This window comes from Hippoglossus stenolepis, chromosome 15, assembly GCF_022539355.2.
Source record: "Hippoglossus stenolepis isolate QCI-W04-F060 chromosome 15, HSTE1.2, whole genome shotgun sequence".
In the NCBI taxonomy this organism is placed as follows: domain Eukaryota; kingdom Metazoa; phylum Chordata; class Actinopteri; order Pleuronectiformes; family Pleuronectidae; genus Hippoglossus; species Hippoglossus stenolepis.
The window spans coordinates 24,520,562-24,539,557 of NC_061497.1; the positions used below are offsets into that span (position 1 = coordinate 24,520,562).

General features: G+C 46.6%; 2 protein-coding genes across 2 annotated transcripts in view; both read right to left on the reverse strand.

Moving 5' to 3' along the window:
* Positions 1-510: 510 nt before the first annotated feature.
* Positions 511-6,023, reverse strand: ncbp3 (nuclear cap binding subunit 3). The gene is made up of 13 exons (XM_047343525.1): positions 5,781-6,023; positions 5,133-5,198; positions 4,939-5,044; positions 4,706-4,831; positions 4,374-4,499; positions 4,162-4,298; positions 3,868-3,976; positions 3,643-3,742; positions 3,402-3,511; positions 2,470-2,785; positions 2,171-2,316; positions 1,933-2,097; positions 511-1,846 (listed from the first exon to the last, which is right to left on the reverse strand). Exons 1-13 carry the CDS (start codon positions 5,955-5,957, stop codon positions 1,521-1,523), a joined length of 2,010 nt encoding a protein of 669 aa, XP_047199481.1. The 5' UTR covers positions 5,958-6,023; the 3' UTR covers positions 511-1,520.
* A 2,046-nt stretch (positions 6,024-8,069) lies between these two features.
* Positions 8,070-18,996, reverse strand: part of LOC124854873 (rap1 GTPase-activating protein 2-like) — a 20,167-nt gene continuing 9,240 nt past the window's right edge. The window contains 24 exon segments of the mRNA XM_047343526.1: positions 8,070-8,104; positions 8,406-8,452; positions 8,606-8,676; positions 9,217-9,268; positions 9,830-9,944; positions 10,765-10,869; positions 10,940-11,031; positions 11,135-11,239; positions 11,436-11,582; positions 11,657-11,743; positions 11,824-11,895; positions 12,551-12,730; positions 12,816-12,945; positions 13,037-13,137; positions 13,921-14,004; positions 14,092-14,145; positions 14,332-14,410; positions 14,595-14,698; positions 15,432-15,647; positions 15,799-15,831; positions 16,258-16,305; positions 16,547-16,573; positions 16,647-16,683; positions 16,685-16,729. Coding sequence (XP_047199482.1) covers positions 8,444-8,452; positions 8,606-8,676; positions 9,217-9,268; positions 9,830-9,944; positions 10,765-10,869; positions 10,940-11,031; positions 11,135-11,239; positions 11,436-11,582; positions 11,657-11,743; positions 11,824-11,895; positions 12,551-12,730; positions 12,816-12,945; positions 13,037-13,137; positions 13,921-14,004; positions 14,092-14,145; positions 14,332-14,410; positions 14,595-14,698; positions 15,432-15,647; positions 15,799-15,831; positions 16,258-16,305; positions 16,547-16,573; positions 16,647-16,683; positions 16,685-16,729 — 1,993 coding nt within the window. The 3' untranslated portion in view covers positions 8,070-8,104; positions 8,406-8,443.

Here is an 18,996-nt window from a genome sequence, read left to right on the forward strand (position 1 = left end):
AGACTCTGAAATTGAAGTTGATCTGATGAAAGCTCTAGAAAGAGTTTGTTAAAATACACAACGTGTAAAACGGCCAAATTGGCCCAAAAATCCCAAATGTCCAACTTCCTCTTGCGTTAATAGAATTGGTGCAGGGGACTTTTTTTCCTGTCATGATACAAGTGTGTACCGAATTTTGTAAAGATTGATTAAACCTGACAGAATTGCTCTGTTGTAGGGGGCGCTGTTGAGCCATTTTGCTGCGCCCAACGGAATTACTGTAGAATATGTAAATTGTGGTCAGGCCTGACACGCCCGCGAAATTTGGTGAGTTTTCGAGTATGTTCAAGCCGTCGAAAATGCGATTAATTTTCCTGACTAATCGAACGAAAGGCAATAGGGCCTTGGCACTGTCGCTGCTCGGGCCCGGATAAAATGTGATTAATAATAAAAGGTTAAATAAATAACAGAAAGTCGTTTAGTGGTGATTCACATTGTTCCACTGTGGAGAAAAGAACAAACACTGCAGAAGACTGTTCATGATTTTATAGATATTTTCAGACCTGAACGGCAGTCTGCACATGTTCCTGGCGTGTTCTGCAGGTTCTGTATGTGAGAACAAATGTCTGAGTCAGTGTCTCTGGACCCCCACCCCCAAGTAAAATGTCTGTAAAATGTGAGAATAGTTGTGTACGGCCACTTGTCTTCACATGTACAACACCTGATGTCACTAAATCCTTCACACAGAACTGGATGTGGTAAGATTGTGTATTACAGATAAATGACACACGTGCTGTGTTTCTGTGTAAAATTAATAATCAGCCAACTTGACAAACATGTCCGTACACTCACACAGACACACATAAAAAGGGGAATGAAGTTTTGTCCTGTAAAGTCCGTGTGGACGCTTCAAAGTCATGAAGAATGGTCCCGAGTGAGTGTGGGGGGGTGGTATCTCCACGGTAACGCATCAATGACTTACTGACAAAAAACAGACGTTCCCATGATGCTTTGTTACATTCTGACAAGTGATGCAGGGTTTGCCAGTTAAACATCAACACACGTATTGAAAACATCAACAGGAGCAGTGGCCCCGGGGCCCTGCATCATCTATGCTGGTATTCAACACTGGAAACTAGTTTGTAAGAAATTCATATTTTCTGCTGCAAACTCAGGCATCAAATTAAAATGTCCCAGACGAGAGGGTCTCGTTGGTTGAAACTGAGCCGAGTCCGACCTCTGTGTCGCTAAGTGACTGCTCACGGTCAAAAGACCTCAACGTAATCGGACTTAAATTTAAAATCTAAATAAATGCGTAAAATCATGTTTTACCAAAAACAAATATGGTCGTAAATCTGGTTTATGATTCTCAAACTGATCAGGACGAGGGACAAACACACAACATGAGGGCCGACAACCTGAGCAGGGCCCCGTTCAGTCATCCACTGCACGATACGAGCGCCTCCTCAAAGTAAACACACCACAGCTTCATGTCTTTAGATGATCGCAAAAGACGTAGAGTTCAGAAGGTGCCCCCAGGTTCAGGCGTCGGAGTCGTCGCTGCTGTCGCGGCTAATCTCGATCTGCAGAGACGGCAGATTGTCCAGTCGGCTCTTCTTCATCTTGTGGGACAGTCGCTCCTGTTTCTGTTTGATCATGGCGCCCCACACATTCTGCAGCGTTGTGTCGTCTTCTTCCACCTCCTCCTTGTCCTCCTTCCCTCCGTCGCCGCGGCTCACCTGACCACCATCGCCGCTCCGCCCAGACGACGAGGAGAACAGGCCCGGTGACCGGCTGCTTGGTTTGTGGTCATGACGTCCGGAGCCGCCGTCATCATCTGCAGAGCCGAGTCTGCTCCACAGGCCACCTGATGAGAGGGGGCGGAGCCACGTTAATGATGTCATATCAGACAGAGAGAGAGAGAGACAGGCAGAGGGGGAGAGAGAGTCCTACTTGTCTTCCTGTCCTTGGACGAGTCGGAGAACAGGCTTCTGGTTTCTTGACTGGCCACGCCCAGTCTGCGGTGAATGTCTCTGATTGGTTCTCTGGTCGGGGGAGTTTCCCTGGGGGAGACGGGGGAGGGGGAGCGTTGTCTCTTGCCCAGTCTCTGTCGAACATCTACAAACAGGTTTTTATTAACCAACTGTATTTTCTCTGAAACAAAAAAATGAACACAACAAATGTGTCTCACCTGTTTTTCCTCCGCTGGCCACCGGAGGGGACTGTCCCGGTCTCTGTCCCTGTCTCTTCTCCTCCAGCAGCTGTCGCACATCTGTCACTTTTGGGGGCGACGGGGAATTGGTCCTGCTTTGAGATCCTGTCCCCCCGAGACGGTTCCTGCTCACAGGAAGAAGAAAACACAGATTCATTTAATTAATCTGGCGAGAGGAGGAAATTGACTTCATCTCTTTGTTTGTCAAAATCGTGTTCTGTGAAAACATCAGATTGTTGATGTGAAACACACAAGAGTAAAATGGCGGCGGCTCTGACCGGATGCTCTTCAGGTGAGTGTCCAGCTCGTCTGCGTACATCGTCATCTTCTTGCTCTTCTTTGGCGACGGCGTAGAGATCATTTTCAGCTCCAGGTCGTAATCCATCTCGTCCGACTCCGACCAGGGAGACGGAGAGCGTTCCGTCCGGCTACGAAGCACCGCCCCCGGCGAGCGCAAGCCGGCGCTCTTTTCTCCTCGCTCTTTGTACTCCACCACCCTGTCGTCCGAGTCCATGTCCTCGTCACCGCCATAGTCATCGTCCTCCTCTTCTTCTTCTTCTTTGATTGGCTCCTCTGGCAGGTTGACCAGGTCAGCTGAGGGGGGTGGGGTCAATCCAGATTAATAAACTGATCCTGAATCACAGTTCTGATTGTTTCTGTAACCCTGAAGTTAGCTTCACTCTGGTTCCATGAAAAGTCAACTGGATACTAACTATTTCTATTAAATTATCATATTATAATCACCTATATTACAAAGAGCTGCTGTTTTCTCTCCTGTCAGTTTTTTGTTTGTGAGTCAGCAGAGTTGAAGAAAAAAATACAGATTTCCAGTAAACTTGGTTTAAAGTGCAGATCTGTATCGGTCGAGCTCTGATCATCTCCAGACACAAAACCCTTTGTTAGGATTTTTGAAGCACAAATACAAATCGACAAAATTAAAAATCTGACATGAGATTTTAAACAAACTTCCGTCTGATTGGTCACTGAGCTTGTGAGTCAGTCAGTCGATCTGTCGTCTGATTTCAACACACGTTCACTTTAAAAACATGCGTTTTAAAAACACATAAAAATGAACAGTGTAGTTTTTACCAACGTATTTTATGTTGTGGCATAAAACATGAAAATGTCTCCAGCTTGTTGAACATATTTCAGACTTTGAACTGAATCTGATATGAAAACATGGAACCATGTTTCTGAACTATCGGTTTACCTGAGTGTCGGTGCGTGTACGGCGGCGTGTGACCCATGCTGTCTCCGATCAGAGGCTTCTTGGTCTTGATGACGTCTCGCTGGATTCGCCGGTTGTGAAACCTCCTCTTCCTGAAACACAGACGAGACTCACGATGCTTCAAATTGTCGACAGACAAACAACAATAGAAAAACCTCTGAAGACTTCTTCTGAAAACACAGAGTTCGAGGTCAGAGTTCAGGTTGTTGAGTCTGAGACTCACCAGGAGTTGCTCAGGATTCCCCTCATGCCTCCGTAGTTTGGGTTTCCGTACTTCATGTAGTACCTGCTGCGGCGAGCGGCGCCCAGCTCCTTCCTATCTTCTACAAACAAAAAATATACATTTACATTCACATCTGTATTTGTTTGTCACCTGAATATTTTTCATCTTTGTTTAGTATTTTCAGATGATGTGAATGAAGCTTTTCTCAGTGTTTGTGTGAGTGACCTTGCGTGGCGAAGCGCAGGAGGATTTTGTTTTCTTTAAACGGTTTGATCGCCGGCCGCAGGTCATTTCTCAGCAGAGACTCTCTCTCTGCTCCTGATAGGTCGTTGATCTGTAACACACACACACACACACACACACACACACACACACACACACACACACACACACACACACACACACACACACACACACACACACACACACACACACACACACACACACACACACACACAATCAGATTATCGAGTTTCTGGAACAGATCAATAGATCTGATCAGTTTCTGTGAGACTCTACCTGACTGCCCTCCGCCTTTGTCTTCTGCTCCACCTCTCCGTCGCTGTCCTTCCCCTCGATCTCCTCGCCACTCTTCTTCGCCGTCTCGTCCTCGTCCACCTCACCCTCCTCTTCATCTGACCCCTGACCCTGGCGAACTGTGACAACACAAGTCAGCTGTTTCTCTTCAAATCACCTGCTGCGTGAGTTTGTGTTTTTGTTCACACACTGACCTTCGCTCTGCTCAGCCGGCTCTTTGGTGCCCTCTGTCTCCGTGGTAACAGCCTCCGGGTCTGGCGTCCGGCTGGCGTTGATAAGGGCTCTGATGGGCGTGTTGTCGTCAAGCCAAACCACGTTACCTAGGAAACAGTGCGGTGGTGTTCAGAAACACTAGAGCTGCGATCGACCTCGTCTGCGATCAGACTGAAACTTTGTGACTCGAACCCGTTTGACATCAAGGCGATCAGAACGCCATCAGACTGACCGCCTGCGTCAGGGTGACGTGTGTGTGTGTGTGTGTGTGTGTGTGTGTGTGTGTGTGTGTGTGTGTGTGTGTCGTACTCACAGGAAGCGTCGTCGATCCACTCGATGTGTGCCGGAGGATATTCCTTAAAATATCCGAAGACGTCCTGCGTGCTCATGTCGTCCACGCCCGTCACATAGATCGCCTCCATGCGTAGTCTGGGGATGGCTGAGCGCCACAGAAGAAGACAACGACAGGGTCAGCAAACACACAACTGGGTCTGACTGCTGGAAACAATCAGTGGGTTAACATCCAGGGGTCACGTGACCTCTTACCTTTCTTCATGATGTCTTTGTCGAGAAAAAGGTTCCTCTGTCCGTCGCTCTCCTCTTCATGGAAATGAAAACGTCTTGCTCGCTTCTCTTTTCTCTCAATCGCCTCCTGGTTTAAAAACATCCAGAGGTTCAGCTCCTTCAGTGTGTGTGTGTGTGTGTGTGTGTGTGTGTGTGTGTGTGTGTGTGTGTAGTACCTTGGAGTTGACGTCGATCCCGGTGATGAAGGCTCCAGCTTTGTTCTCATACCTGCGACTCGTGTCCTGTGAAACACAAATCAATCAGTTGGTCTCAGATCTTAACGAGGTGCGACCTCCTCTGTTCTTAACCCTCAACCACAGTAAAACCACTAACAGCTCAGACTGGTCCCAGTGACGTCTGTCTCCACTTCCACCAATCACTGACCTACAGACTGTGTTTCACGCAGACACTGAGTTGTCATGGAGACCATGAGTTAAAGCCGCTGAACAGTCAGAGTTTGGGATCGTGAATATAAACCGGATTGATGATCGATCAGAACCGTCACCAGTCCACAACCACGTGTCCCTGACGAGTTGTTGGACTCGGTACACGGTTTAACTTCCTGTTTATCAAACGGGGTCTCGTGCGGTCAGTGCGCGTGAGGCTCAACAAGTGAGTGAAACTAACTCAGCGACAGAACCGCGAACACGAGCCGCGTCACAGGCGCTGAACCCGGCGTGAGCAGCCGGAGCAGCCGCGGGGCTCACCACGACCTCCGGATCACCGCCGGGACTCGCAGCTGCCGCACGCCGACTCCTGCAGCGGATGCGGCGGCCGCCGGAGACGCCAGCCCCCGGTCTGCGGGGCCTAGTGCGGACACTCACCGGCAGCAGCTCCTTCAGGGAGCGGTTCACGGACACGTCCTCCAGCTCCCCCTCCTCCACCTCCATCGGCTCCGCTTCGCGAACATCTCGGTCCGACTCGGAGTCAGAGTCCGAGTCCGAGTGCTCCGAACCACTGTCCGACTTCACCGACACCCGCAGGCTGCGTACGGCCGCCATGGCGCTGCAAACAACGGCTGCAGCTGCGGATTGAACCCGGAAACGCTTCTGTCTCCTCACACTCTTCTTCGTCGGTGCTGCGGTGGTGAGATCCGACCCCTCGGAGCAGCAGCGCCGCCCAGTGTTGCAGGTGAGTATAAGTACTCGACCACAAAAGTACTTAATTACTTAATGTAATAAAGTAAAAGTATTAGACATGTATGTTTATTAAATATTATTTCATTATACACATCTACATGCAGAACTTTACTCCAGACAGTTACATCATGATTATTGTCCTCATTGATTATTCAGCTGATTGTTGTGGAGGACACACACACACACACACACACACACACACACACACACACACACACACACACACACACAACCACACACACACACACACACACACACACACAGTAAGTGAAACAAAGTCCTGCAGAAACTCGATAACTTCAGATCCCAACGAGAAGAAGAGAAACACAGTTTGTGATTTTAGTGCCATCAAAAGACAATTTAATCAAAAGGTTTGTACATTTTTGTAACTTGTGTGTGTGTGTGTGCGTGCGTGTGTATTTTGGCGTTTTAGTGCAAAATCTGCTTTTTGCAGTTTCAAACCTGTTAATGACGACATTATTCCAGGTTTGACACAAGACACAGTCTCAGTCGACATGTGACGAAGACATTTAATGTTCAGACATCGTGTGAATCTGTTCCAGCGATAAAAACATTTACAACACGTGCACGATAGAGAGCAATGTGAACAAGTTGATGACATCACGTGTGTGACGCTAATGTGACATCACATCATGACTCAGTGTGAGAAGAGAGTGAGCGACACACCGCCAGCGGTTCGGCCCCTTGCATCAATGAAGTGAACTTCACTGTACTCTGGCGCTCTGTGACGTCACTGTGCGCTCTGTGACGTCACTGTAATCACAGAGCGCACTGTGACGTCACTGTGCGCTCTGTGACGTCACTGTGACATCACAGAGCGCACTGTGACGTCACTGTGCGCTCTGTGATGTCACTGTGCGCTCTGTGACGTCACTGTACTCTGGCGCTCTGTGACTTCACTGTGCGCTCTGTGACGTCACTGTACTCTGGCGCTCTGTGACGTCACTGTACTCTGGCGCTCTGTGACGTCACTGTGCGCTCTGTGACGTCACAGTGCGCTCTGTGATGTCACTGTGCGCTCTGTGACGTCACTGTACTCTGGCGCTCTGTGATGTCACTGTGCGCTCTGTGATGTCACACTGCGCTCCGTGACGTCACTGTGCGCTCTGTGACGTCACTGTGCGCTCTGTGACGTCACTGTGCGCTCTGTGACGTCACTGTGCGCTCTGTGACGTCACTCTGTCCACACTGGTGGGTGAAACCCTTTGAGCGTCAGGAATAAAACAGTTTTTGCATCTGTATAAACTGTTTCTGTTGTGAACTGGATTTTAAATAAAGTCAAGTGAGGGATGTCACAGGACAATCAGTGTTTACTTTTACAAAGAACGTGATTAATACACATCTATTGTATTTACACTGACTGCAACCAGTGATGAAGGAAGTACTCAGATTACTTCGGGAAAAGTATCACAGTGTAGAAATACCCAAGTAAAAGTATAAAACTATTCTCATTAAAATAAGCACTCGTGAATTAAATACGTTCAGAATCACGTCTGAATTAATATTTAAACATGATAAATAAATTTCATCTTAATCAATAACAACACTACAGAATTCAACTGTAATCAAATCCAGTGAAAAGAAAAAGTGAATCAGAAACCAGGATCAGGACCAAGATCAGGATCAGGACCAGGACCAGGATCAGGACCAGGACCAGGACCAGGACCAGGACCAGGATCAGGACCAAGATCAGGATCAGGACCAGGACCAGGATCAGGACCAGGATCAGGATCAGGACCAGGACCAGGACCAGACCTCCTGTCAAACACTGAGTCTCTGTCTTTCTCTGCTGTTTGGACGCATTTAGTTTTGTCCTCCATTGTAAAGACATGTTGGGTTCAGATATTTATAGTTGATGTGACGAGCTCAGGAATGAGTCGGCACACACGTGTGTTTGTTATCAGATTTCTCCTCCTCCTCCTCCTCCTCCTCCTCCCTCCTCCTCTTCCTCCTCCTCCTCCTCCTCCTCCTCGATGTTGTTGTGGAAACTGCAAACAGACAGAGAGTGAAGAGTCGACAGATTCATGATCAGCTGATCAGAGTGAGTGTCTGTGGAGAGGTCTCACTCTGGACCATGTGTTCAACTAAACGCTGGGGTAGTGCTCTTATTAACTTTTTATATTTATGACTCAATATTTATTTTTCATGATTGAAATATTACTTAAGGGCAGAATATGATTCAGACTAAATTAAAAATATTTCAAAACAACAAATAATAATAATAATAATACAAATAAAAATAATAATTATTATGAGTCATTTTCCAGTGTAGAATAAGAGCGTTCGTACCTCAGCACCTGAGACCTCCACTGCTGAGGGTCCTCAGTCTAATGTCCCTGCTGACGACACAAAGAGAAAACCATCATCCTCAAGTGTGTGTGTGTCTGTGTGTGTGTGTGTGTGTGTGTGTGTGTGTGTGTGTGTGTGTGTGTGTGTGTGTGTGTGTGTGTGTGTGTGTGTGTGTGTGTGTGTGTTTGGGTCACACTCACTGCAGTAGAGTGGCTCAGCTTGTCGAATCGAAACTTCAGATTGGATCTCGGAGAGTTTTTGTTTTTCGTCTCTGAAACACACAAGCAACAAACATATGGACAGTGTGTGTGTGTGTGTGTGTGTGTGTGTGTGTGAGAGTGTGTGTGAGAGTGTGTGTGTGTGCATGTGTGTGTGCGTGTGTGCACAGATGTGTGCTGCGTGTGCGTAAGTGCGTGCGCGTGCGTGGTGTGTGTGTGCGGGTGTGTGTGTGTGTGTGTGCGTGTGCGTGGGTGTGTGTGTGTGTGTGTGTGTGTGCGTGTGTGTGTGTGTGTGTGTGTGTGTGTTGCGTGTGCGTGGGTGTGTGTGTGAGGGTGCGCGTGTGCGTGTGTGTGTGTGTGAGGGTGCGCGTGTGCGTGTGTGTGTGCGTGGGTGTGTGTGTGAGGTGCGCGTGCGTGTGTGTGTGTGTGTGAGGGTGCGCGTGTGCGTGTGTGTGTGTGTGTGGGTGTGTGTGAGGGTGCGCGTGTGCGTGTGTGTGTGTGTGTGTGTGTGTGTGTGTGTGTGCGTGTGCGTGGGTGTGTGTGTGAGGGTGTGCGTGTGTGTGTGTGTGAGGGTGTGTGTGTGTGTGTGTTACCTGTGGGGCTGTGACAGACAATGAGGGGACCTGAACTTTGACCCTCTGCAGCCTGAAGACAGACACAGAACAAACTTCATCTTCTCTGTTTACATTTGTTCGTCCGCAGCAGAAAAGTTTCTTGTTCTGTGAATAAATTCACCTCAGAAACACTAAATTTAAATTCAACAATAGTAATTTCACTTTGGAACTCTACACATTAAAAGTCCTCCAGTCTGTCTCTTATTAACAGGCTCTTAATGTGAAAATACTTCAGGTGTTGAGCTTCAAGCAGAAAACTGAATCCTTTCTGTGAAGAACAGGAAGTGAGAATGGACGTTATGCAAACGTATTAATCATCTAACCCTAACCCCCCCTACAGGCGTAGACGAAGGTGGTGGCGAGAGCAGGTTGCTCGATGTTGAGCTGCTGGCTACAGTCGATTCTGCCACATGGGGGCGCTGACGCACATTCAGAGCTTTTGACTGCTGGAAACGAAATCAATATCCACGACAGTTCTTCTATAGCTTCATGTTTTGACCAGACACACTTAAACATGAGAAATCAAATATCTAACGTCTGTTTCACAGGAGCTGTAATGATCATGTGACTCTAGCGCCACCGTGTGGTTCACCTGCGTGGTGTTGCAGCTGTGAGGTCTCAGCAGGTGAGCGTCCTCAGCAGTCAGACTGAAGCTGCAGCTGCTGGACGTGGATCTGGAAATTCTACTGCTCTCCTTCCCGTGAGTCCTACAGGTGAGAAAACATCGGATGATTCAGACCTGATTTCTGCATGTTTGTAAATTCTTATTTTTAATAAGAATAATATTATTTAAACAATGAAAATAAACTTATTGTCATAGTTTTATGTTTTATCTTCTGCTAAAACAATCAGAGCATGAGCAGCGTGTCCATAGAAAACAATGGGGGATCTAAAATTAAGCCCTGTGGAACTTACGGGTAATACTATGTCTGCATTTTGTAAACTTTACTTTACCTTTACAAAGAATCAGACGCACTTTTATGATTTTTTCAAATTCTGAGAGCTTCTCAAACTGTTCACGTTCACTTTAAGGTGTAAAAGTCAGTGAATCAGTTGCTTTCAGAGCAAACAGGTGAATTTAATGTTGATCAAATCTAAATTGAACTTGTAACCTTTGCTCTCTCATTAATAAATCATTTCAATAATGTAAAGTTTCCTCCATTAATCTCACAAATTAAAGGGAATTCAAAGATATGTTAGAGCCGGAGTTTAGATTCATTAATAAACTCTGTACGCTGTTTTTTAAATCTGTGATTGACTGAGTTGGAGTTACCGGCGTGTTTAGCGTAAAAACTTGGAAAACCATTTTTTGTTCACTAGCTGATACTCTTCTTCTTCTTCACTGCTTTTGTTGGCACATTGCTCGTTATGCGTTGTGTTACCGCCACCTGCAGGTCAGGTGAGAATAATGTGATGCCACTGTGTCGCTTTTGTGCCTTTGAATGTGTCGTAAAACTTATTGTGATTCTGATGAAGCTGCTGAGAAAGAAAACCACTCAAAATGAAGAAAGGATCAAACTCACTCACCTGTCCCGTTGTCCCGCCTCTGGAGAGCTGGGATTGGACGGCAGCTCCGAGCTCACCTCCAGCGCGGGCTGGCAGCTGTCGAAGCTCCTCTGCTCGCTGAGAACACTGACGTACACGACAAAGAGTTGAAGACGCTGGGATTCAGGAGAAGCTACTGTCGTAAATCAAACTTTACCTTCGCTGGTTGTGTTTCTCTGTTTGGCTGTCGATGCTCAGCAGACGAGGAAAAAGCCCCGAGCGTCGCTTCACAGGAGATCTGACGTTACACTGACGACACACACACACACACACACACCAGCTGTTAACACAAACTGGCACTGTAGCAACAACATTCATGATCATGAGGAAGACGACTTCGACCTCTGCTCACCTCCATGCTCATGTGTGCCAGACCCCCCCCACTCAGACTGGTGGGCAGACCCGCTGCGCCGCGCGACATCGTCTCCATGGAGACGCTCCGTCCTCGCATCGCCCTCTGAGACGGGTGAAGAATGTGGACGAGTCAGAAACACACCGACATCAAAACTCTCTGAGTTCTAATAACATGACAGCTCCTTAAAGTGAAGCCAAATCACCTGGATCGCCCCTGGTGGCTGGACGCAGTATAGGTCATAAGCCCTGCCTCCTCTATGTTTGCCGATGAGACACGTACCAAACTAAAAAGTACAAACCTTGATGGACTCCAGCAGTCCTCCGTGGGGGTGTCCGTTGTCAGCTCGACCGTCCTCCTCCAGACCTGATGTGATACCCAGCATGCTCTGGGAGCGTCTATGCAGCTCATCGTGGAGGCTGTCCAGCAGGGCGCCGCGAGTACGCTCCTGAAAGAAACATACAAACGTTCATTGCAAGAATTATTCAGTGGCTCCAAATGAAGTCCTTCAGGTGTTTCTACCTCCAGTCGGGCGAAGCGCTCGCTCTTGTAACAGGCCAACTCTGCGTTGATGAGTTTAGTGAGAAGAAACTCTCTGAACTCTGGACCCTGAAGAAAAACATTGGCATTATTAAATGTTTCACATCTTTTTTCAGGTTTGACCAAAGAACCATGAAAACACATTGCACCTTCTTAAAGATGGCAGGATTTGGGAGGGGCGGGCCAAACGGAGGGACGTCTTCTCGTGCTGTGACGGACACCTGTCAATCACAACAGTTTCTAGTGAACAAAAATCACAGGTTTTAAACTCAGTGACATGTTTTAATTAAAGTTTCAGTTTGTAACTTTTCCTCATTAAATGATCTAACATTGTCCAGACCTGTGTTGTGTCTGTAGTTGTGTTCTTACATGATGTTGTGTTACCTGGAGATCATATCCCCTCTGTGCATGTCAGCGTTGTGTCAGTGACTTTTTATCACATTTTTACGATGCACATTTTACATCTTGGTGGTTTTTATCTCTATATTTGAAGCAGATGAAGGATTTTAGTCGTCGGACGTCTGAATCTTAAGTTTTCAGAGAAACAATCTGAGCAAACGTTAGCGGCAGCTCGACTCTCAGCCAATCAGAGACGAGTCAGAGAAACAGAGAGTTTTAACGAGAGGAGGAGACATGAGGAGAATTCAGATAAAAACCTCCTGAACCATCAACCCTGAAGGAATCCTAACCAGGAGTAGACTACAACACCCATCATCCCACACTGCCTCACCACGACAACAAATGATGTATGTTGTTATTGTTCTAATTGAGACGCCCCCTAGTGGTGGTAAATTACGTATTGTGTCTTTAACTGGTTCTTGTGCCTCAGTTTAAACATCGAAGAGAAAAGTTTCGGATCACTCAGATTGTTGGTACCTTGTAGCTGGTGTTGGCCGAGCCGGGCTCGTCCACCTGCACCAGGATGAAGGCGTGGAGGAAGTTGGAGGCGATCATGTCGGGGACGAACGGCGTGGCTTCTTCTTGGAACACCATCGCCACGATGTCATTTCCTATGTGGCGTTTCCTCTGAAGCTGAAGTTTTATTTTGACATTATCCTGTGTCACGCTGTCGTATCACATGTTACAGTGTCACGTACATGAATGACTTGTGTTGTGTGTGATCGCTCTGCTGGTTTTCTACCTGTTGTGCGTCTCCCTCAGTGAAAGGCAGTTTGGTGGAGACGTGGAACATGATCTCCTGTTGTCTGTGGACGGTGTAGACGGACTGAGAACCCGTCTGACCATGGGACACGTCCAGACCCCCCCGGAACCTGTACGGAGAGAGGAGGACGATTCTGATTAATCAAACTATTATTTTACCATAATTAAAGCAATCATATCGTATTTGGTTGTGACTCTGACCCTTTAAAGTCCTGCAGCTGGACTGTGTCTCCGAGCAGCTGCAGGAACTCTGTGAACGCTGACGTCTCCTCGTTGTTCCTGAACAGCTCCTCCTCCGACACCTGGCGGACACGTGACACTCATGTCTTCATCACATGTCCACCTCACAACATGTCTTCATCACATGTCCACCTCACAACATGTCTTCATCACATGTCCACCTCACAACATGTCTTCATCACATGTCCACTCACAACATGTCTTCATCACATGTCCACCTCACAACATGTCTTCATCACATGTCCACATCACAACATGTCTTCATCACATGTCCACCTCACAACATGTCTTCATCACATGTTCAGCTCACAACATGTCTTCATCACATGTCCACATCACAACATGTCTTCATCACATGTCCACCTCACAACATGTCTTCATCACATGTCCACCTCACAACATGTCTTCATCACATGTCCACATCACAACATGTCTTCATCACATGTTCACCTCACAACATGTCTTCATCACATGTCCACATCACAACATGTCTTCATCACATGTTCACCTCACAACATGTCTTCATCACATGTTCACCTCACAACATGTCTTCATCACATGTCCACATCACAACATGTCTTCATCACATGTCCACATCACAACATGTCTTCATCACATGTTCAGCTCACTGATTGTGATATAACATCTGTGTGATGTCACATGGTATAACATCTGTGTGATGTCACATGGTATAACATCTGTGTGATGTCATGGTATAACATCTGTGTGATGTCATGGTATAACATCTGTGTGATGTCACATGGTATAACATCTGTGTGATGTCACATGGTATAACATCTGTGTGATGTCACATGGTATAACATCTGTGTGATGTCACATGGTACCTGTCCAAATCTCTGTAAAATGACTCCGAACTTGAACGTGTTGTTGACCTGGTGCTCGTCATAGTTTATGATCAGCTGCGACGCCTGGAGACAGTTTGATAGAATCAGTCCAACATGACGACGTTAGAGGACGACAGACATTGTAGAAAAAAGAAGGAGGTGGAGCCTCACCTTCGGGTAGAGGACGGGACTGAACCTCAGATCTGTGGCTTCATCACACAACAGCTTCACCGCAAAGACAACGTTATCAATACGAAGTTTAGACTCACAAATGTGTGTGTGTGTGTGTGTGTGTGTGAGTGTGTGTGTGTGTGTGTGTGTGTGTGTGTGTGTGTGTGTGTGTGTGTGTGTGTGTGTGTGTGTGTGTGTGTGTGTGTGTGTGTGTGTGTGTGTGTGTGTGTGTGTGTGTACCTTGGCGAGCTCTGGGACACTGGGGATGTCGGGCAGTTCGGTCAGTGTCAGTCTCTGATAAACACTTTTTAGTCGAGACCTGACGAGACAGAATCATCAGCATGTTAACGATGAGTCTGAAGCTTTAACAGTTTAACAGATGAACATGGTAGTGAACTGAAAGTTATTACAAAAGAAACATTCACATCTGAACATCTTACACCTGTAAAATGTGTGTGTGTGTGTGTGTGTGTGTGTGTGTGTGTGTGTGTGTGTGTGTGTACCTGATGATAACGTGCAGGTACTCCTGCTCCCTCTCCTCCTCGTGTCTTACTGACAGCAGCAGATTTCCCAGAATGCTCAGCGAACATGAGAAGTTGAGATGTTCCTGTGAGACACAGACACATGTAAACAAACAGACACATGTAAACAAACAGACACATGTAAACAAACAGACACATGTAAACAAACAGACACATGTAAACAAACAGTCTCATGTAAACAAACAGTCACATGTAAACAAACAGTCACATGTAACAAACAACATAAACAAACAGACACCATGTAAACAAACAGTCACATGTAAACAAACAGTCACATGTAAACAAACAGACACATGTAAACAAACAGACACATGTAAACAAACAGACACATGTAAACAAACAGACACATGTAAACAAACAGACACATGTAAACAAACAGTCTCATGTAAACAAACAGACACATAAACAAACAGTCGATAACAAACAATGTAAACAAACAGACGCATGTAAACAAACAGTCACATGTAAACAAACAGACGCATGTAAACAAACAGTCACATGTAAACAAACAGACGCATGTAAACAAACAGACACATGTAAACAAACAGTCACATGTAAACAAACAGACACATGTAAACAAACAGACACATGTAAATAAACAAACAGACGATAAACAAACAGTCACATGTAAACAAACAGACGCATGTAAACAAACAGTCACATGTAAACAAACAGACACATGTAAACAAACAGTCACATGTAAACAAACAGACACATGTAAACAAACAGTGATGTCACACGTTGACATGTTGAGCTCACTGTTAAAGTTCCTGACGTTAACACGTTGTCAAACCTCACCCGGCCTAAGAAGTGCTTCCTGTACGCCCGCACCGCCTCGTTCTTCTCCTCCAGTCGGTACCCATAATGCCCTGCAGGTGTCTCTTCTTCCTGCTCTGCTCCTCCCAGCGCTCCCCCCTCCTCCCCCGCAGTGTGAGGGGCCTCAGCATCCTCGATCCAGTAACCCCCGAACTCAGGCAGGATCACCTGAGGGTACGGCCCCCCCCTCTCCAACACCTGCACAACACACAGACACACACAGACACACACACACACGACACACACACACACACAGACACACACACACACACACAGAGGACAGAACTAAGTGAGAACGTTGCAGACGTCTGTGTTCAGAGGAAACAGATGTGACGATGTTCAGTCTCACCTCCTCAATCCGGGGATAAGGAATGTAGTCGTCCTGAAAGACAAAGACAAGGAAGTAACACACTCACACACACGTGTCTTTAACACACATACGAACACATGAACCTGATGAGGACACAGACACTGTCACAGTCTTTACGTTAAATCTCATGTCAGGTCTTCTCTGCTTTTTATGAGCAAATGAATGAAAATAACTTAAAGACGGACAGGACAGACGTGAGGACTTAAAGACGGACCGACGTGAGAACTTGAAGACGGACAGATATGAGGACTTGAAGATGGACCGATGTGAGAACTTAAAGACGGACAGATGTGAGGACTTAAAGACGGACCGACGTGAGAACTTGAAGACGGACAGATATGAGGACTTGAAGATGGACCGATGTGAGAACTTAAAGACGGACAGACGTGAAGACTTAAAGACGGACAGACGTGAGGACTTGAAGACGGACAGACGTGCCTTCTGTCTCTGAGGGACGGTCTTCATCTCTGCAGCCTCTGGTACCTGCTGCATCAGTGTCAGAGACAGAGGACAGAACTAAGACAGAGTTTCAGCTCCAAGTCCGTTTGTTCCATTGAGGACGAAAATCCTCAATTATCATGCATCACTTTTATAAAAGTTTTTGATCAAAGAAAATGGAGGAAACAGGGTGACTGCTGCGACTCATCTCCTCTCAGACAGGGTTTAGAAGTATTTTAAACACACACACACACACACACACACACACACACACACACACAGTTCTTACCTCCATCTGGTCAAAGAAATTAGCTGACTGGACAGAGAGAGAGAAGTGTGTTAATGTTGGGTTAAAATTGTGTGTGTGTGTGTGTGTGTGTGTATTTTACCTTCATGGTGGGGGGTGCGGTGCGGGGCGGAGAGGGGGCACTCTGCCACAGCAACATTGGAGATGGTCAGAAGTTCCTGTTTACTGAGACAAGAATCATCAGGATCAATGATCAATCCTTATAACTGAATAATGCTGAGTCAAGCTTGATTACTGACACGTAAAACCGCTGACTCATGAGACGGACTGATATTGATGACTCATGATTGAAATGACTTAATGAGGTCCTGAATATAAATGAGTCGAACTTGAGCCTCTTTCACTCCAGAACCAAGGATCTAACGGGTTGAACCTTCTTGGAGAAACCATCAGTTTGGACCTTGACGAGGTTGCGAAACGTTTGGTAACATCCCAGCTCCAGTGACGTGGCGGGGGACTCATGGGATCCGCGGGGGCCACTGGGAGTTCTGAGCCAAAACACCTTCAGGCACAAAATGTTCACTTCCTGCTGAGCTGAGAAGGTTTCAGCCTCTGGACGTGATGGAGGCTTCGCCCGCAGATGAGCTGGTTGTGATCAGAGGTGTTGGACTTCCTGCTGACGCGTCACAGTCACTGAGATCATCACCTCCGGCACTTTAACACGGTAAACAACCACACATCTTTAAATATGGAATAAAACCTTGTAATTATATGTTTTGCTTTTTATGTATTTCAGCTCATCACAGCTCTCTCTGGTTTTTCTTAAATCGGAATCGAAAGGTCACGAAGACGCAACGAGACGAGAAGAACGAAGACAAGAAACCTGCTGAGAGGGAAAGGTCACTGTGTGTGTGTGTACATCTTTCTATCGTTATGAGGACCACCACTTGACCAGTCCTGACAATTCAAGTAGATTTTTTGAGGGTTAAGATTTGTTTTTGGTGTTGGACATTTAATCTGTTTTCACACATGAACTCTGTAAAACATGTCTGGACATTTCCTGTAGTTGGTGTTTGTCCTGTGAAGCAGCAGCAGCAGGTTGTTGGGTCCCGACTCGTTCAAACAGGAACATGTGGGAACATCCAGGCGAGGGGCGGAGCCTGTAGAGCAGCAGGGGCGGAGCCTGTAGAGCAGCAGGAGGCGGGACATGACGTATAAACTCTGCTGTGGAAAGATCAGTGTTGTTGTTCACAGCTCATCCACACCGGCGTCGGCCCTCATCACCAAAAGATCTGGAACCTCCTCGTGTTTCCAAGTCGACGCCTCGTCTTCTACGTACGGCTCCTCTTCTTCATCCTGAGATGTTTGTGTTCTTCCAGTTTCACGTCCGTCACGTGTTAGAAACCTCATCAACACGTCCACTCGCTCACTGGGAAGCTTCCACACATTGTCCTGCTGTTTCCTCACATGGACTCACTCTGACATGTTACACACATTTTACCAGGAGGCTGCAGGAGAAGATCCAGAACATGTCCAGAGACACTGACTCAGACATTTGTTCTCACATAGAGAACCTGCAGAACATGTCAGGAACACGCCAGGAACACGTCAGGAACATGTGAGGAACACGTCAGGAACATGTGAGGAACATGTGCAGACTTCAGTTCATGACGGTGAGTGTCCTCACAACTATAGAAATACAAATATGTGTGTATGTGTGTGATGTAAACCTCCTGACCTTCAGTTTGAAATAAAACCAGTTTCATTTTTAACCAGACTCTCAGCTGGTTCATTATTTCCACTGACAGCTGCATGTCACAGCAGATAACATCATGTCCAACACACACACACACACACACTGCTCGGGGCTTTACACACTGAAGCTAAAAAGAAGCTTCCTGTTCTAATGTGTATCAAACCTGCTGAACATAAAAACAACGTGTAAACAACAATAAACAAACACATGTGTCTGTAGTTTCATTTTGAACTCAAAAGAGAAAACAATGCTGTAGTGTCTGAAACCTGTCTTCTGTGTAGTGACCAGCAGGGGGCGACTCCACTGGTAGTTTCTATAGAAGTCTACAGAAAGTGACTTCTCACTTTATAACGTCAGTAACATTCAGGAGTTTCTGTCTCAGTCTCTAGTTTCAAGTCTTCTTCAAACAGCTGATGTTCATTTAGTGAATTATGATCATTTAGAGTCAAACAGACCATAAAGCACCAGATGTGTTGGGGGGGGATACCACAGTGTGATTGACAGCTGGTACCATCCAATGGGTGGAGGTCTCAGGTGTAGGTGGGCGTGTCCTCCATCTCTCCACCCCCTGCTCCTCCAAATATGGTTACTCCCAGTTTCAAAAAAACTAAGATGGCGCTGAACACGATGTGAAACTGAGGCTTCAGAGCAGCAGCTCACAAACCAACGTTATGAGTTGACAACGTCAGGATGTTTGCTCGTTAGCTGTTTCCTGACTCCCCCTGGTGGTGGTTTG